The sequence below is a fragment of the Mya arenaria genome, chromosome 6, assembly GCF_026914265.1.
Source record: "Mya arenaria isolate MELC-2E11 chromosome 6, ASM2691426v1".
NCBI classification, from domain to species: domain Eukaryota; kingdom Metazoa; phylum Mollusca; class Bivalvia; order Myida; family Myidae; genus Mya; species Mya arenaria.
Window position 1 is genome coordinate 67900094 of NC_069127.1, and position 19593 is coordinate 67919686.

At 35.4% G+C, this 19593-nt stretch overlaps 1 protein-coding gene across 1 annotated transcript; it reads left to right on the forward strand.

Annotated features, from left to right (window-relative positions):
- Positions 1-802: 802 nt before the first annotated feature.
- Positions 803-16315, forward strand: LOC128236513 (nuclear receptor subfamily 2 group E member 1-like). Its single transcript, XM_052951410.1, has 8 exons — positions 803-839; positions 9973-10054; positions 10272-10290; positions 10639-10774; positions 14172-14440; positions 14676-14907; positions 15239-15385; positions 16044-16315. The coding sequence occupies exons 1-8, from the start codon at positions 815-817 to the stop codon at positions 16313-16315; spliced, it is 1182 nt and encodes a 393-aa protein (XP_052807370.1). The 5' UTR covers positions 803-814.
- The last annotated feature ends 3278 nt before the right edge of the window (positions 16316-19593 follow it).

The following is a 19593-nucleotide window of genomic DNA, read 5'->3' on the forward strand; positions in this document are numbered from 1 at the left end:
ATGGAAAGATTTACCTTATATTAAACACATAGCACCAATTTAAAATGCACTAAGTCTACGTATAGTTTCAAGCCAATTAACAAGAACAACCGGGATGGGAACTTGCAAGTTTTAAATTCAGAATCAGGAATAGATATAGATCGGACGCAATCTTGTGCTACATCTTTCACAATGCCGTACTTAAGAACAGCCCGGTTTCGGCGATACGCCTGTACGTTTGATGTAGCGTTTTCATCTAAGTTGCTTAATAAACTATTCATCAAAAGCATCTTTATTTATACATGTCCTGAAAGAACCGTTTCAGTCAACATTGTAAAAGGTAAGTTAACAGTTGAAGAAAAAAAAAGAATTTGCGACGGCCCGAATTTACAATTAAACGGTTCGGCCTGACATCTTGTATTCATGTAATCTGTTTGATGATACCTGATAACTCACTGAAAATTGACTGAATCTCCTGTGACACTACTGTCACTGTCATCGGCCCGCCTCTATCTGTGTGATGTCTCTATACTCCGGTAGCCGGTAACCAATCAGAGACCCGGATTTGCCGGGTACATTGATACGACCCACTGATTAAACCGCCTTTACGCTACCGCAATGTGACAGCGACATGAAAATGGAATTTAAATCATTCAGTGAACTTCACTTTCACTTCTGTATTAGTATTTGATTGGGTAGCGATATTGGGTATATTTGTCAGACATATACAGCAGTTTATTTTAATTTCAACAAGTACTATTGTCCGGTGAAAGGTGTCCCAAAGACGGATTTATATTAAGTGTTTATATTAACTGACCGAAGATCAAATGCAACAATGAATAAAGTCAGCGGACAATCAAGTAAGAATAACATTTATAACTTGACGACACATGTTATGAGTACTTTATTACTCAAAATTATTAATTAATTTTAACTTTATTTTTGATTATTAAGACAAATTAGGTACGGTTAAATAAACAGTCCAGTATTTGCGTATGACAAGAAGACAATGCATACAAAAATTGAGTTAATTAATAATATATATTGTAATAATACCATGACCATGATTACTTATATAGCGCATATCAGCACATATTTGTATGCACTGAGAATATAAATCATATTTAAACGTCTGAAATTTCTATGAAGTTATAGGTCTAAATAAAAATTGCTTTAGCAGGTCAGTAAAAGCGCAAACATGCAGAATGGAGTTTTATTAAAATAGGTGAAAAATAATGTTAAACATTAATATATTTATATATAAACATATTCATCAGGCAAATAATAGGACACAATTTATTATGATCTTAAAATTACTTGTCAATATTAATTTTCCGGTGTTTTAACATGATGGATGATATTCTGTATAATCTTATACAACAATATTTCCGGGGGAAGAATAAAGGTTAATAAATCGCTTTGATTAACAATATATTATTCAGATTATTTTTTCCAGTTTTTTCCCATTTTTTTGTCTGTGGTTTATCGGCATTTATCAATAAGATCTGATTTATTTTTTTTGAATTTTTAATAAAAACAGAAAATATTATATTAAAAGTATAATTTCATGTAACAAACTCCTAACAATGCTCAATTGCTTTAAAAAAAGGGTCCCGAATTTAAGCGTGACAGTTCCTAGACATTTTCTTCAAATGAATAGCATATTAACACAGTTTATACAGCAACACTTCTAATTCAATATTTGCGTTATATAACACTTACATAACGCTACTCTAACGCTATATTGATTCAAGATGTTTATTCACTGTATATACATGCCATTGTGTTTTCAATCTTCAAGATGTTTTTTTTTCATCTGTTTTGAAGGTCGAACAATAGTCGCATGCTGTAGTTCATTTCCATGCAAGTTTTTGGTACTAGCCTTGACTGATAGAATGCCGAAATGTTTGCTGTCCAGCGATATGGCAACTTTACTAACACTTTTAGACATTGAAAAGAAAATATCACCGATAATAATCTAAACTGTAATATTTTGAATTATTGGAATATTTATATTATGATGCTCTTAACTCGGGTTATGTTCTTACCAATAGTTTGCCTTACTTGGAGTGGGGATGGGGTTTAGGGTGGGGGCGGATTAAAATAAGGCACTAAGACAGAGGAAGGGTGAGCGCTAGACATACTATTGGCGTATATATCTGTACTCAACACACGAGTTTGCCTTTAAATTGTAAATAGTATTGTTGAATTCACCATTTTTGATTTAAATGTTGTATTAGTTATTTTATAACATATGTACCTCATACATGTATGTTATAAAATACATATCTCAGGTCATGTGGAAAATAGTATTCGATTAATTGAATGAATGAATGAATGAATGAATGAATGAATGAATGAATGAATGAATGAATGAATGAATGAATGAATGAATGAATGAATGGATGGATGGATGGATGGATGGATGGATGGATGGATGGATGGATGGATGGATGGATGGATGGATGGATGGATGATGGATGGATGGATGGATGGATGGATGGATGGATGGATATATGATTGGATGGATGGATGGATTGATGGATGGATGGATGGATGGATGGATGGATGGATGGATGAATGAATGAATGAATGAATGAATGAATGAATGAATGAATGAATGAATGAATGAATGAATGAATGAATGAATGAATGAATGAATGAATGAATGAATGAATGAATGAATAATTTAATGAATGGATGAATGAACGAACGAACGAACGCACGCACGCGCGAACGAACGAATGAACGTACGATTGATTGATTGATTGATTGATTGATTGATTGATTGATTGATTGATTAACAGATTGATTTACTGATTGAGTAACTGATTGATTAACTGATTGATTGATTCACTGATTAAGCGATTGCGGTTGGCGTCTTTTATACTTAGGGATTTGACCCCAAAATAACTTCCTTCGTTTGCGGGTCAGATAAGAAGTTCCAGCATGTATTTATACCTAAAGGTTGCATTTCAATGAGCAATGTTGTATCTTTATTTGTATTGTAATGACATCGTGTCCATACATTGATCTTGGTGTATAAAACTAAAACTGGTTTATATTTTAATTACACAATCTCAATACGTTATATTTTATTGTTTGACAAACCATGCAAAATTTAAAAAAAACTTTAATTTCACTCAAAAAGCTTTCATTTTAACTGTTTCAGTTATTAGTTGTGGTAATGAAAACCAAAAAGTTTCTAACTGCTCTTAAATCACGCAACTTTATAGACTAGCTGTTCGATTTCAGTCGTCGAAAATGAATCCTGTCAACTCGTATTGTATCGTTTATTAACTGTACCCGCCAATACCTCTGAAAAGTAAATATGAGTTTTTATCATATTTTATTAACATACATTTCGGGTAAAATCGTTCACGGTGGGTATTTGTAAACTAACTTGCTCATCTTTTTCCATGGCTACAAATCACTGTCACATTGGCGAAGTCAAGCCGGACGATAACTGCTTAATAAAACGCGAATTACCGATAAACCCGAAACCGTTTATAAATGATGTCGGCCTATCAAAATATAAGCTTAGCTGAGTACTGGTGATTTATTGACAGACGATAAGTTTTTTTGTTTTTTTTCATTTTGACTATCTACGAGCGAGGAAAAACGGGATGGGTTCAAATATTAGCTTCTGGTGCACAAATCTAACATTGGAACCGCTGAAGATGCAAAAGAGTACATAACACGTACATGTGTTATTGTTTTTAAAAAGGACAGCGGTGTTATAATGTTATTTCTATTAAAACACTTGGTTAATGAAAAGGAATAAGAAGTAATTTTTACCTCATTCATCTCTGAAATATCATGTCTCTCAGACCATATATTGTATATAACAGTAAGCTGAAATGATTTCACAAAAGGGGCAAATACAAGAATTGTTGGTAGAGGCCGCCGGGCGTAAATAAGGGACACGCCATTTTGTCATTCGCTCCTCCAAAAGAACCGAAGTTGGCGGGAGGGGGGGGGGGGGGGGGGGGCTGGGTGTACTCCAAAGACAAAATTTTAACAATTTCTAGTCCGTACTTATTTTCTCCGATATTGGCGTAAAAACAAGCGCATTTGACACGAATAGAACTTAAAGGCAAGTTGTCAAAGCTAACAATTCCGACCAGTCATCACTTTGAGAGACGAAGCTAGAACGTTCGAAGTGACATCAAATATTGAAACCATTTACAAATGTTTTGCCTTTACCTATTTACATATGCACGAAGGATTTTGTGGTGCATTTCATCATAGGGAGGCTTTATAGAGACTTTTGTTTGAAAAGACAAGTAACTTTGTGAATAATGAGATTCAAATGTTTAATCTTGGTGAAGAAATAACAGAGCTACCGGAGCTTTCAACTGCTTTAGGCAAACAAATGATTTCGGTACCAGGAAAGAACAGATAGTAATTAAGAATGTGAATTGTGTTTTAAATCTCTTGCGTGTCGTGTTTATAAGTGTATTTAAACTGTTTAAATTATCAAACAAGCTTTGCATTGACTTATTGGCGAGGATTAATCTCAGAAGCCTCCGTCATTTATTACGCAAGTGTTTGATTTACACACGGAGAAAAGAGAATAATCGTGGACACCGGGTAACACTGGAGTGAGCAAAAAATAAATACGGGCTCAAGTCTTGTCGTTAGTGGAGATTACTGAAAGTTCTGGCTTTGAGCTGACTTTATTAAACCCCGACGCGGAGTTTAGTAAGGACAAGCTCTCGGCTAGACGTGCGGGCAAGGAGATTTCGAACAAATAGTGCTCATAATTTATGAAAATATTTGTCTCTTCACTGCATAATTTATCATACTTTGCATGGGCTTATGTTCTGGCTTTGCGGCGGGCAAAATTGTACAGTGGCAAACAAAATTAATTTAAGTCTTAGGAAAATTAAATAGCTTTGATAAATGAGCAAATAACCTTTCTAATTTGATTTTGTTTTTGTATTCTTTGGATGTGCAGGGAAATGGTATGAAATAAATTTCATAAATATTTCATTGCGCATCTGTAAAATACTTGGCTGCATGTTTTCATTGAAAAGCATTTCAAGTCTGTTCTTTCGTCTCCTCGTTATTAAAGTCACTGTGCGAAAACAGGTGTTAAAAGATAAGGGCCAAATTAATTGTCAAATTTCATATTTTCTAAGGAACGACTTAATAACTACGCCAATATTTCAACAAATTGACTAACTCCTGTGCAATATTGCACGTGTTATTAATGATCTTTCAAGGAGCTTCAATCCACACATGGCAGAATCATTCAGATATTGTTAAAATAAGTTTGTTGATATAATTATGTACCAAACAAATTAGGGTAAAAATGAGTGAAACACTTTATTAAAAAGAAGAAAAAAAACACTTTCTCTGACTGATACTGTCGCCTATGCGTCACTCATTAAAGTAGCATCACACCCAGCGACATATATTAATAATGATAAAATGCATCATACAAAAACAGACTTAACCGACACATCATGTACTGGTAACAAAGAATAAGCTCAACAGAATTTAATTGAGTTGTATATGAATATATCATTTCCTACAATCTCTGACTGATTCTGCCACCTATGGGCCCTGCTGCCAAACATTCGCAGCGGTTTTGTTAAATGGCAGACGGTTCAAACGATATAAAGGGACACTCAACAAGGTTCACGCAGTCTATGTACATTGAACGAATAAAAGAGACACTCAACAGGTGACACAGTCTATGTTCAGTGAACAAATAAAAGAGGCACTCAGCAAGTAACACAGTCTATGTTCAGTGAACAAATAAAAGAGACACTCAACAAGTGACACATTCTATGTTCAGTGAACAAGTAAAAGATACACCCATCAAGTGACACAGTCTATGTTCTGTGTGAACACATAAAAGAGACACGCAACAAGTGACACAGTCTATGTTCAGTAAACAAATAAAAGAGACACTCAACAAGTGACACAGTCTATGTTCTGAGTGAACAAATAAAAGAGACACGCAACAGGTGATACAGTCTATGTTCATTGAACAAATAAAAGAGACACTCAACACGTAATACAGTCTATGTTCAGTGAACAAATAAAAGAGACACTCAACAAGTGGCACAGTCAATATTCACTAAAACATTTATTCTTTTTCTTTTTTTTTGAAATAATGTATGTGATAATTAATTGGCAAAATGAATGTTGTTATTTTACAATAAAACCAAGATGGTCATGACGACGGTCTTACTTATAATAGCCTGAACAACTGTGGGGAGGAGCAGAAAAATCTTTCATCTTTTCATATTACAAAACTGATTAGTACTCATTTATAGTGTTTACTTCTCATAAACGCCTGTCCCTTTAAAGCATAATCTAGGCTAACGAAGGATGACACATATATTTAAACATCGCCATGAGTAATGCTTACAAAGACCGGCTCCTCTTTAACTTTTGAACCGTTTAAAGAAATAAAAAAGGACGAATAAAGATAACAAAGTGTTTAGCTTTCGAACAACGTCCGGAATTGCTACAATCCCCACTGTTTACCCAGGACGGGCCAGAGACGGAACGGAAGGAATATTTGCTTAAGTGCATCCCAATCCAGGGTTTGGTGGCTTAAAGCTGGCTTAAAGCTGCTGTATCGGCCTAACAGATGCTGTGTAGGCAATATATCAAACGAGTGCTGAAATGAAGGGAATAAAACCATACTGACGTTTACTGAAAATCATATTGACTTTTACTGATAACCATACCGACTTTTACTGATAATCATACTAACTTTTACTGATAACCATTCGGACTTTTACTGATAACCATACTGAATCATACTGACTTTTTCGTTATAGTCTTTGATTTTAATGATCATTTCGAATTCAACAAGTTTGCGTTATTGTAATACATAGCAAAACTATTTATAGATCCAAGCGCTTATCCATGACTCCATGACTCCCATCATTCTAATCATGGCGACCCAGAAGGGGTTTTGATTTTGCCACTTGTCTAATATTATTGAAAAATAATATTTGCGGATTAAGTTTTTTTTTCGATTTTCGAAAACCGGTTAAATAAACAGTAGCTTATATTGATTCAATGTTTGGTACATGAATTTCAGATGAATCTTATAAAGCATAGAACATAAGAAACTGTTAAAATGAAAGTTCAATGTAAGGATGATGACTTAATGATAAAAAGACGTATCCACCTTTCGCCCGTCCTATTATGTTACATGCGCGTGCCTTTTGCTTACCTTGTTATTTCTTTATAAGACACTTGTTTGATGTTTTAATTACGAAGTAAGTCTTAGTGTCTCATCAAACCGCAAACAAGTTGCCTCAGTAAGAATAACAATTGAATGAAAAAGTATTTAGTGTAGAAACATCTCTTGTTTTAAATAGTGTTTGGAAGATCAAAAGACAATTATAAAGGCTGTGTTGTAACAAAATGAAGCATATCCTGTCCTGTTTATCGGCCCAGTCTTTTGACACTATTTTAATTGAATTTTAATTTGACCTTAGACACAAATGTCTTTACTACCATAATAATGATACATAAACTCCTTAAAAAGTACTCTTTACTTATAAATGGGCTACCGATTCTATTTGGTTATGGTTTTAGTTAATGCTAAAGAGAAAAATAAAGTTCCATTCGAGTTATGAACGCTAAATATTTGACAAAGAGAACTAACCTCTAATATGTGTTGCAATCAATTTAAATTTCGGGAAAAGTATGCCTAAACTGGCTTCAATGAATACTTGTATTTTAATATACACAATACTTCTCAAATGCTCTTGACTTGACCGATTTTTAAAAAAATATATATATTTAAAAAAAGTGATGTATTGTATTGTTTTAATGTCTGCTTGATACGGATGTCATTGAAGACAATATTTACATTGAGAGATCTACGGAAACTCGGTCGGGCCAATTAAAATCTGATTTGCAATTAATATCGGCGAAGACAGGTGCTTTTGAGAAACTTGGTAGAATGTTACTTCCGTTTCGAGTCTGTAAGACAATAACTTATAGGGACTGATAGAAAGTCTTTGATTATCTCCAGAGTTACCGGAAATTACGGCAATATACCTGGACCGGCCCTTAATGTTCTTATTAATAATTCATAGACATTTAGTTTAAAAAGCGATAATAAAATGTGAAACAAAAAGCTACCTGCTTTGTGAATGTCTTTTGTTAATTAGTAAAGGACACGAAACTGGTTGGAATAAGTTTTGTCAATGTCATGAAATAAGACTACATTGACAGTTCTGTGATTATTCACAAGCTGCGCGTGTATCGATGTATTTTATGCTTCAAGCAATTTGAAGGTGAAACGAGAGATAGAGAGAGAGAGAGAAGGAGAGAGGGGGAGAATGGGTGGAGGGGCAGGGAGGGAGAGGGAGAGAGAGAGAGAGAGAGAGAGAGAGAGAGAGAGGGAGGGGAGAGAAAGTGAGGGAGGGAGCGAATGGGCGGAGGGGGAGGGAGAGGGAGACAGAGTGACGGACAAAGAGACATACAGAGAGGAGAGACAAAGTGATTTAAATAGTTGTGTTGTTTATTCTAGACAAGCCATGCGAGTGTATGGGCCATATAGTATACCAATAGTTTTATTTATTTTACAATAATTAATAATATTCTAATAGTTATAATGGCTGTACATATTGTGACAACGTGCTTACAACTTTTTACATATGTGTATGTTTACATGTGATTATGCCGCCCCTGAAATAAAATTCAAAGTTGAAAGGTTGAAAGTAAAAAATAAAACGGTTTTAAGGCAAAATATACCGTGTGTATTTTTAGACGACAAAATGTAAAACATTAAACCTATATCTAACCATGACTTTAATAACTCGATGTTGCATTGAATAGACAAATATAAGCAAAATTACGCAAATTGCCAAAACAGATTCTTATTTTAAATTTGTTTGATTCAAAATACCAGAAGGGCCTTACCGAAAAGAGCCTCTTGACCCGGTCCTGTATGTTACCGAAATACAGCGCCCCCGTTTTCCCTTTTAGCACCTTTTAACCGATCATGTTGGTCCCCCGTGAAGTTTCAATATGAAAGTGATACATAACTTTTGGCTTGTTAGGGCTTTCATTAGGATATTTTTCGACTAAGTGACATTGCTGTGGTATTATGAATCAAAGAGTTGTGTAGAATTATACAATCTAAAGGCTAGGAGTCTGTTTAGCGGATTAAATGCAATGATGATAGCTAATTAAAGTCGCTTCTTCCTCCACTGTGGTCCACATAGCGACAGTGGAATGTGTTATAATAGCCTCTTTTGTCTAATATTGAAGTCATCCTTTTGTTAAAACTGCCTTGATAGACCTTCCTTATAAACCATATTAGATGAACAGGTGTAATCGTGGCCGCAAAAATAAATCGCTGAAGTTAATAAGTCTCAAGTATTATGTATTCCGTTCGCATACAATTGAATATTTGTTAAGATATTTGACAGTTTATTTCGACTGTTTTTATCTAAATATTTTACTGTCAAATATGGCATGACCCTCTGATAACATCATATTAGTTATTTTAAAGGCAACATGTCACAGACATGCATTGATACAACCTCTGATTATTTGAATTTAAATTTGAATACAAGCAAACAGATATAAAAAAACAACCAATATACATAGGTGTTGTAATGTAGAGTACTATGTGAATTATCATCATGATCATCATCACGACGTCGTCGTCGTCACCACCATCATCATCATCATCATCATCATCATCATCATCATCATCATCATCATCATCATCATCTTCATCGACGTCGGACGTCGATGTCGTCGTCGTCGTCGTCATCATCACCACCACCACCACCACCACCACCACCACCACCATCATCATCATCATCATCATCATCATCATCATCATCATCATCATCATCATCATCTTCATCGACGTCGTCGGCGTCGTCGTCGTCGTCATCATCACCATCACCAACACCACCACCATCATCATCATCATCATCATCATCATCATCATCATCATCATCAAGTTTAAGTATTACATTTTTTTATTTGCAGGCCGTATCCTGATGGACATACCATGCAAGGTGTGCCAGGATCATTCTTCCGGGAAACACTACGGCATCTACGCCTGTGACGGGTGAGGATCTCCCTTTAATATATTACCTGGTCATCCACCATATTGAGTATTTTATAGACGTATGCTCTTGCTTCGTGTGACAGTTATCCGATTATAAAATAAATAAATGCTATAGATAAGTGATATTCCTCGTTACACATCACGTTAACTAAGTAAATCACATTTTATAAGAATATATAACAGTATAATAAAATTGTTTGTTTTTTGTTTTTTTCAGGTGTGCTGGATTTTTCAAAGTAAGTTCCTGCTTGTTGTCCGGATATTGTAATGTAACTGTTTAATACTACACAACCTAATTTTGCCTGGTTTAAAAATACATACTATTTACGATAAAATTCTAAAAGCAGTTTACCACAATAAACTATCATTTAGCTACCAATGCGGACATACGGACGGACGATTATTATCGATTTGATATAATGATAGACTAACATCATAGCGTAACTATGTGATGGACAAACGTTTACTGGAGCTGAATGCAGCAATCTGGACAAACAGACGGACGGACGGACACAATTTTCGTATTTAGGGGTATTTTTCTGTGAAACATGTACCCATAACTCATCCGTACATCCTGTTATCAGCGCTCCATCCGTCGAAACCGGCAGTACATCTGCAAGTCACGTGGTCAGGCGAGCTGCCCTGTAGATAAGACCCACCGGAACCAGTGCCGCGCCTGCCGCCTTCAGAAGTGTTCCGACGCTGGCATGAACAAAGATGGTAAGTGGGGTACACTTTTGTTCAAGGTTTGGGTTATTGGGATTCGGCAGGACCCACCGGAATCAGTGCCGCGTTTACTCCCTTAAAATGTCGGGACGGTAAAATGCATATAAAGTTGGGAGTAAACTGTTGGGCGGGGTTAGTTTTTTTATAAAGGGGTTGGGCTTAGCCATTGGCTATTGTAGCGGGAGTTGGTAATTTTCGTTATCGAACATAAAAATAAGGAAACTATAAAATTTATCAGCTCAATTTAACAAATCACCACTGTTGAAATGATCGAAATATTTGATATATGTTTTGATGTTTTAACGAAAGGTAAAGGACTGAATTCGACGGATTTTATGCACTAATGCCCAACGTCGACTTACTATCAAAGACAGACTCAGACAGATATCGAGAACACATTTATTTAAATAGTGTTTTGCTTTGTTTGGGATCATATAACGAATCATTTAGATACTCGAAATTAAACAAATATTGTCTACAGTAATTCGTACATGACGGTGACCCCAATTCAACCAAACGTTGAGCACAAATAAAATAAAATGAACTTCTAACATGTGTTAGAGTGCATCTGTTGTATTTTTTCAATAACGCAATTATTATTTCATCAAAAAATACTCTGTTTCACTTTTATGCCTTTATACCTTTTTCAATCATTTGTGAATTAAATCTGAGTAACTTTCGGAGTAGAGCTTAATAGATAGAACCCCAAGGGTGACCTTTTGCGGGCAACAATGACATTTAAGGTATTCATAAGGCAAGCTTTGGAATAAATCTAAAGCTGTTTTGTGGCCCCTTAAATTGAGGTCCTATTTGTGGGAGTTAGTGCGGGTAAAGTCAGGCCCCGGGGTACGGGTTCCATTGCCCGGAGTCAAGTACAATGTATTGTCGGGTATTTATGTAGAATATAAAGCCTTATGGAATGATTTTTGTTAAAGTCTTTGTGAAGAGTGAGCGTTATGTTTGTTCGAACCCTGGTTGCACGCCCGTTTCAATGCGTCTCAATTACATAGAGTTAGTCCTTGCAAAAACCCCGAAGAACGAGTTATGTCGTAATTAAAAGGTAAATTCGACTTGTTTTTAATGGGGTCATTAAAGTAAATACATGGGGTCGATGGTTATTTTCACTCAATTTTGGTTAGAAATCAGCTTTACCGTGTACTAAAACGTCTACCGAACGAACTTGGTCGGTTTCATAAACGAAATTCAATGCATATTAATTTCCCTTCTTTACGCAAACTGACGCTGTCAAATATGCTTTTGTCCCATTCAAATAAATCATATTTTTATAGTCTCGACTTTTAATTTGAGTACATATAATCACCGCATACTCACAGAACGCGAACGTAAGAGAAAAGATAACTAAATGGTTTGAATACGGCCTATCAAGGATCATTTTCTATCATAAAAGACTAACTTTCAAATTCATTATACCCATCAATGGTTGTATAAAAATCACAAAGTCATACAATTTGTCAGAGGGATAATGCCGCATTGTTAGGGCGAAATTATCCCAGGAGCTGTATTTTATGTATTCATCTCTGACAATAATTTGCGATCTATCATTTAATAAGCCCTCATTGAAGTGAAACCGAAATTTTAGGTTAGATTTCTATTTGCCTTTATAGAAATGCCGGTTATTGCAATGAAAGAGTTCAGAGCTCCCAATCTCCTTGCGCGAAATTGTTACATTAAATTGCCGAAGAAATGCCACCCCATTTTATTTTCAATTGTACAATTGAAGTGTTTCAAAACAAATTGCAACTACTTATTGACATGCATTAATGGAATAAATATCATTTGATGCACTGCACTAAACACTAAATTTGGCGACAGTAGCACCGTGTGTTTATATATATATATATATATATATATATATATATATATATATATATATATATATATATATATATATATATATATATATAGGAACGAGTTTTGGTAGTCACTACCGAGTTTTGGTAGTAGCTGCTAAACAAGCATCATCATCATCATCATCATCATCATCATCGTCGTCGTCGTCGTCGTCGTCGTCGTCGTCGTCGTCCTTTTCCTCCTCTTCATCAGCATCACATCACATAATAATCGTCATAATCGTCATCATCATCAGCAGCAGCTGCGATAGCAGAGCAGCAACACCACCAGCACCACTACCACCACCACCAACAACAGCAACACCGACACCAAAACCAACAATAGCAGCATTGTTTTCGTCGTAGTTATTGTTATAGTCATGGTCGTGGTTGACGTAACTATATATGGTCATCATTTTTAAAAATGAGTAATGGTCTTGTTAGTGTTGACACTATACATTTAAGAAACGATGGATCAAAATCCCGAACTACGATTAATAGAAAGTAAATTTAATTAAAAGTTATTCTGACTTGATTATATCTGATATACATCGATCAATTAGAAGTGAATTAGAACCATTATCATCGCGCAATTTGATAAGATCATTAATGTATTTTTAGTATATAGAACTCGCGTCTACTTAAGATAATTTTCTTGTCACTGCCTTAAAAGAAAAACTTCTCTATCTTGCAGTCATATTATTGCATATTGAATTAATGTCAGTTGGTATCTCATGTACGATATAAAGGCAGTTATAACATTGATATGTTCCTGTAAAATTGAAATTGACATAAGTTTGAAGCAATCCTATAGTGTCAAAATCCTGGACAAAGATGTGAAATAATTAATGATTAAGTTAATTATGCGGAAAATATTAAGTATAACAGTAAGGGTCTTGAAATCGTTTTAAATCTTCATCAATGTCTATTTTTCCGGATTTTTTTTCAAAAACTTAATAGTAATTATAATCCTAAATATATTTTATTTCCTTTAATGTTTTGTCTTTTTAAAAAAAAAAAAGACCTGAAATTGAATTTCAGATTTTTATCTTCTATCACGTTGGGTCCTTCGGAATCATGTCATTCAATGAAAACATGTATCAACGGAGCTTCTAAATCCAGTTTAAAAACTGTTAAACCTACGAGTGACCGTGCTCATATTGCAGCATAGTATGTAATGTCATGGGGGTTTTAATGATGTAATTTATGTATAATGAGAAATTCAGTAAAACTGTTTATATATATATATATATATATATATATATATATATTCTGACGACTTGTCTATTTATATACTGGGTTCTCAATACCTTTGGGCTAAAATATCTCAAAAAAGAAATGTTACCCACTTGATTCCTTATATTTTGAAAACCCATTTTAACAGTCCAGTTTGGCTGGCAGCTGCTTCTAATTAAGAACACTGAATATATGGACAGTCCAAGAAATTTGCCATATTGAAATAAGTACATACTCAATCAAAATGAATTATATAGAGTGTAGGAGTAAATGAATTACTAATGACCTCTGTCTTCTCTAAACAGCGGTCCAGCACGAGCGGGGACCTCGAAACTCCACCATCCGCCGCCAGGTGGCCATGTACCTCAAAGAGACTAGCGAGCTAAACTCTCTCTACGGTGCCGGCCCCTTCCCCTCCCCCTACATGCCGGGGTTTTACACATTTGAGCGTCTCAATGACGGCATCACCGTCAGCGCCATTGACCCTCCGACGTCGCCGCTCAGCCCAATGGCGTCACCCCTGACGCCACCAACTCCGCCATCACCCGGCATCATTTGCCAACCAACGCCCAAGGTAAGTTATTTATCTTTTCCAATAACAGAAACTCTGTTTTGTCTTAAAAACATGTTATCACACGTATTTGTAACAACAATTTTCTCTGATTGTATCTCGTGAATTTCCTAAAACGCCAAATGAAACAAAACTCGCATGACGAGTGTAGATGCATTCCAGAAATTCGTTTGCTTTTTTTTCACTCAGTTGTGTACATTATTTCAAAATATAATACAAACTTAATTATCATTTTCAGTACCCCCACCAGTTGATACAGTCCTACTTCAGTAACCCGGAAGCAGTCTGCGAGGCGGCAGCGCGGCTCCTCTTCATGAGCATAAAGTGGACGAAGAACGTGCCGGCGTTCCTTAACCTCCCCTTCCGGGATCAGGTGACCCTCCTCGAGGAGGCGTGGCGTGAACTGTTCGTACTGGGAGCCGCCCAGTTCCAGATGCCCCTCGATGCTACTGCCCTTATAAACGCTGCTGGTATGTACTGTTTTATATTCATTATTTGGACAGTTTCATAACCTGTTAGAGTAACATTGTAAAGAAATTAAGGATTCAAGTATTAGTCCTAGGTAAGTGGATGTAAATTGAACCGATTCTAAAAATCATAAAATAATAATGCAAAGCGCAGGTTCTACGTTTTAACCAGTACCAGTATGGCGCTCTGAAGTAACTATAACTTCGAAATTAGTGATGGGTAAAACTAAATACCGTTAAATTAATACCTTAAACAAACTACACACGTGCATACATGTACACTCTAGAAGTACAGAAAAGACATGTTACATAACCCATCGTTTCTCCCCAACAGGCCTAAACAGCGAGTCTCAATCTGAGAAAGTGGCTAACATTCACGCGGAGATCCGGGCACTCCAGGAGATTATCGCCAAGTTCAAGGCCATTCAGGTGGATGCCACGGAATACGCCTGTCTCAAGGGAATCGTGCTTTTTAAAACAGGTAAACATTTTGAGAGTCTGGTTGGTTCTGATTGTGTTCGCCTTTTAGTTAGTTATGTATTTGTCTGCATTTTAGTCTTGAAGACATTCAGTCCGTTTTCTTTGTCTTGGCATTTGGTCGGCATTTAAAATGTCGATTTTTTTGTGATTTTTTTATTCAGATTGGTTTATATAACTCAGTAGTCTTTCTGTCCTTGTACCGTGCTCGAGTCAATAATTTAATGATATAAATTGACAACAAGTACAACGTACGACAAACGCTATCGATATAGAGTACCCAAGATTTACAAAAAATGATAAAGACCCTCCTATCAAAACATTTTCGATTCGGTTATTAGTAATATTTTTGTTTCGAATCAAATTAAGACAAAACAAGTTTGAATTTGCAGTTGACTATTTGAATAAAATTAGTGAATTTAACTCATTTTTTACTAAAATTATTGGTCTTAAATAGTGTGTCGTACCCTCCTTAATAAGATGATCCAATATAATATTTCGTAAAGTTTAATCAAAGGGAGGGTAAAATAAGCATAAATTGCACACTGCGATTATTTAAGTGTCTTTATTATATACTTTATTAGTGCTTTAAAACTGTCGCCGATGAACTCCTTTAAGTCTGACATAATCATTATAAAGATGGTGTTTTCTAACATTTGTAGTGCTACAGTCGGGAGGTAACGGCGAGGTGCGGACTCTGCGCGATTTCCACACGGTGGCGTCCCTCCAGGACCAAGCTCAGATGACCTTGTCCAAGTACATCCAGACCTCCTATCCCACCCAGCCTTTTCGGTTCGGTAAGCTGCTGCTGCTGCTCCCCACCCTCCGCTCCATCACCGGAGGTACCATTGAGGAGCTTTTCTTCCGGAAAACCATCGGTAGCATCCCGATTGAGCGGCTATTAATTGACATGTTTAAAAGTAACGACTTTTGATAGAAGAACACTTTTTAAATTGTAATTCCCTAAAAGGGACGCGATACGTGACCAATACATAACACTGTTGGGGCTAGGCCGATGGTAAGGAAAAATGTTTATTTGAAAATTACCTGTGGTACTTTTTCACGGGGACAGAGACTGAGATGTTACAGCTATTCGAGCATGCTCCTGAAAGGGGCTCGATATGTGAATGATGCATAATAGCGGTGGGGCTCGATATGTGAATGATGCATAATAGCGGTGGGGCTCGATATGTGAATGATGCATAATAGCGGTGGGGCTCGATCTTTACCAAAGCCCAATAGAGCCGGTTCAAAGTAAGTTGACTAGATTGAGGCTATTTATTATCCAACACACAGCTGTGCATGACATGCAGGTAGCCACATAACAATACAGGTGGTATGTACTTTAAAGTATATTGCTGTTTATGCATCTTGCTGTTGTTGTTTATTTTTGCTGTTTGTATGACATTTTTATTGTAGAATAATACATAAGTCGTATAACTGATATTTTTGTGTCACACATGATTTTCACACTAAATACGAAACATAAACCACTTCCGTTTCACACAATCTAGCTTAGTATAACTCCCATTACAAGTCATCGAACGCTTGCGAAAACATTTCATACAAAGCTGCCAAACGCCAAGAACGGAAAAATTCTCTCGATGTCAATGCAATTACGAGTAATCACGAAGCCATTTCCTTATACAGATGCAAATTTCGACACTTTTCAATGTCTTCTGCTAAATGTTAGTCCCAATGTGACACTCATTGCTGGTCATTATGACAACTTTCGATCACTTGGTAAACTACCCGGTCAATTTAAAAACAATAAAGGGGTTTCAAGATTTCAAGACAGACGAGGATTTTTACATAAGGGTAAACCTGCGAGTGTTTATTATCTTTTGAAGATAATTGATGACATTTATACATCGCATTTGATGAACTAAGTGTAATGAGTCCAGTTTCATAAACAGGAATTGTTTTAACATCCCACGATAAGAACCTTCTTTTTTAGAGTTGGTGCAAAAGAATGAACATTTTTTTTGTAAAATTATTTAGTTACATTAATAAATTTGAGTTTAAAAAGTAGTAACATGTTCAAAATGTATTATGTACTTGATTAAGTCAGTTATCAATAATTGTCATTCTGTGACAAATGGGTAAAAAAACCGTCGGAAACATTTTCTCCTTACAAACTATAGCTGCAGTATATTCGATTTCGTTCAATAACAGTATGCAATCACCTGCGTGTTTTTATGAACGTTTAAATGCGTGAATGAATTTCAACATGGGTAACTTGTGCCGTACTCTATTTAAGACAATACTGTTTATGATCGAGCACATGTGGACTTTCTCACGCTAGCAAAAAAGGCAAAAACAACTGGCATTTTCTCTAAGGAAGATGACCAGTATTGGAAAGCAGGGATTCGCACAATATGGCGATAATTAGGCGGGAATTGTCCACTATCTAGAGGCTAATCTAACCTCCAAGTGGGAGAGTTTCACTAAATGGCGGGTGACAACTATTTGACGTGACTGCTTTAATGTGGATTTAATTGAAACTCTTCTTTTATTGGAAAATTGATGGGTAATTGTCGGTATTTAGTCAACACGCATACGGCTAGGACAAAACGAGACATTTCTTGAATAATTAATATCGGGTGATATTTTTGCGTTCGTATTCCTGAAATGAGATTGAAATCAAAAGGTTTGGCTCGTAAGCTAATCGATGTAAAGAACTTTGCTTCGCTTTCAATTAAAATAAAAACTCAAAGAGAAATTAATTAAGTTTTGTTATCAGTTCATTTATCCTTATCAGATGAATATGCTGTGTATGGATTTCTGTAACCCATACTTTTATTATGAAATTTGACAATCGCTGTCTGTTTTTTCTGATTATTAATTATGACAAGTTGGCGTTTGATTATTTAATTCCATTGCTGTTGACTTAGCTTTGAACTGTTAATTTTGAACCACAGTTTGTTTGGCGATTTCCGTTGTATATTAGTCTGATTAAATGACTTAATAGTTAGATACAATTGTGATACCAGATATAGTTCTATGCATTCTTTGCGACATATGTCTTGTAAATCATATCAATTTAAACGTAATTTTGTCACTGTAATAGACGTATATACTTAAAAACAGATCTTATGTTGTTACTTTGACATTGAAGATATTTTTTTACTCATACAGTTCCTCTTTCTTTCTACGCATCTTTCGGGAGTCCTTTATGATAAACCTAAGACTTGACTTAGGACATATATTTTGTTATGTTTTTTCACGTAAAATTATCATAAGGCTGGTCCCATTTCGGCATAGCTGGTGCAGGCGTTTTTCAATATTTTATCATGTTCATATAAACAGTCGCGACTTTAAATATTAGGTGAACGTATCATTAAAGGCGCTTGAGCCTTTTACATAAATCATTTTATTTGATTTTTTTTATTTGCATTTTTTATGTTTATGTTGCTCACGGTTGTTTCATCATTATGAAATTGGAATATTTTTTTTATAGTTTTGCAGTCTTGCCGACAAAAAAATGAACATCAAGGCTTATCAGTTGATGTTTGAGTGAACCTATCAAATGCTTACATATTATAAGAACGTGATTTTATACATACAATTAAATTTGTTTTCGTATTAAAAGGATCTGATTTAGTACAACCATATCATTCCTGTCTTTATACATTTCATGGACAATCATTTAAATTTTATGCATAATATATTGCAAATGGTATAGATGTTTAAGTATTGTTTATATTATGTTTATATTTACAATTTGTTAATTGTTTTGTACATTAATTTATCGTCACAAGAATAAAAAATGTAAACTCTTATTATGCGTTATCTTCAATTTCAACTGTATTCAGTTTCAACCAATATCATTATTACACAGTGACATTAGAAACGCTAATTTGAATAGAAATTGTATGCATTGGGAATGAGCAGATACGGCCCCATTTGAGAAGAAAGTAAGATTTCTTTTCTCAAAAGCCGCACCAGTCTACAAAATGAGCAAATATATCAATTAACGAAAGCATAAGATAGACTCGGCGGGATGTTTTGTAAATATTTCAATGGCTTCGTTTTCAATTATCTGCAAAAGTCACGAAATCAAATCTATCTGCAGAAATATATTCAACAGTCTGAATATGATCGCACCTGTAGCCCGCGGTGAAACTGTGTGCTTAAGCCATCGACTTTAATCTTCCTCCAGCCTTCAAGACACTGAAAACAAACAAGTTTGTGAAATAAGTACACTTTAAG

Excerpts from the sequence above, each read along its gene's own strand:
- LOC128236513 (XM_052951410.1), top strand. The coding sequence starts at position 815 with ATGAATAAAGTCAGCGGACAATCAA. Across the intron at positions 840-9,972 it reads TAAAGTCAGCGGACAATCAA|GCCGTATCCTGATGGACATA; the intron begins GTAAGAATAACA and ends TTTTATTTGCAG. Across the intron at positions 15,386-16,043 it reads AATCGTGCTTTTTAAAACAG|TGCTACAGTCGGGAGGTAAC; the intron begins GTAAACATTTTG and ends TAACATTTGTAG.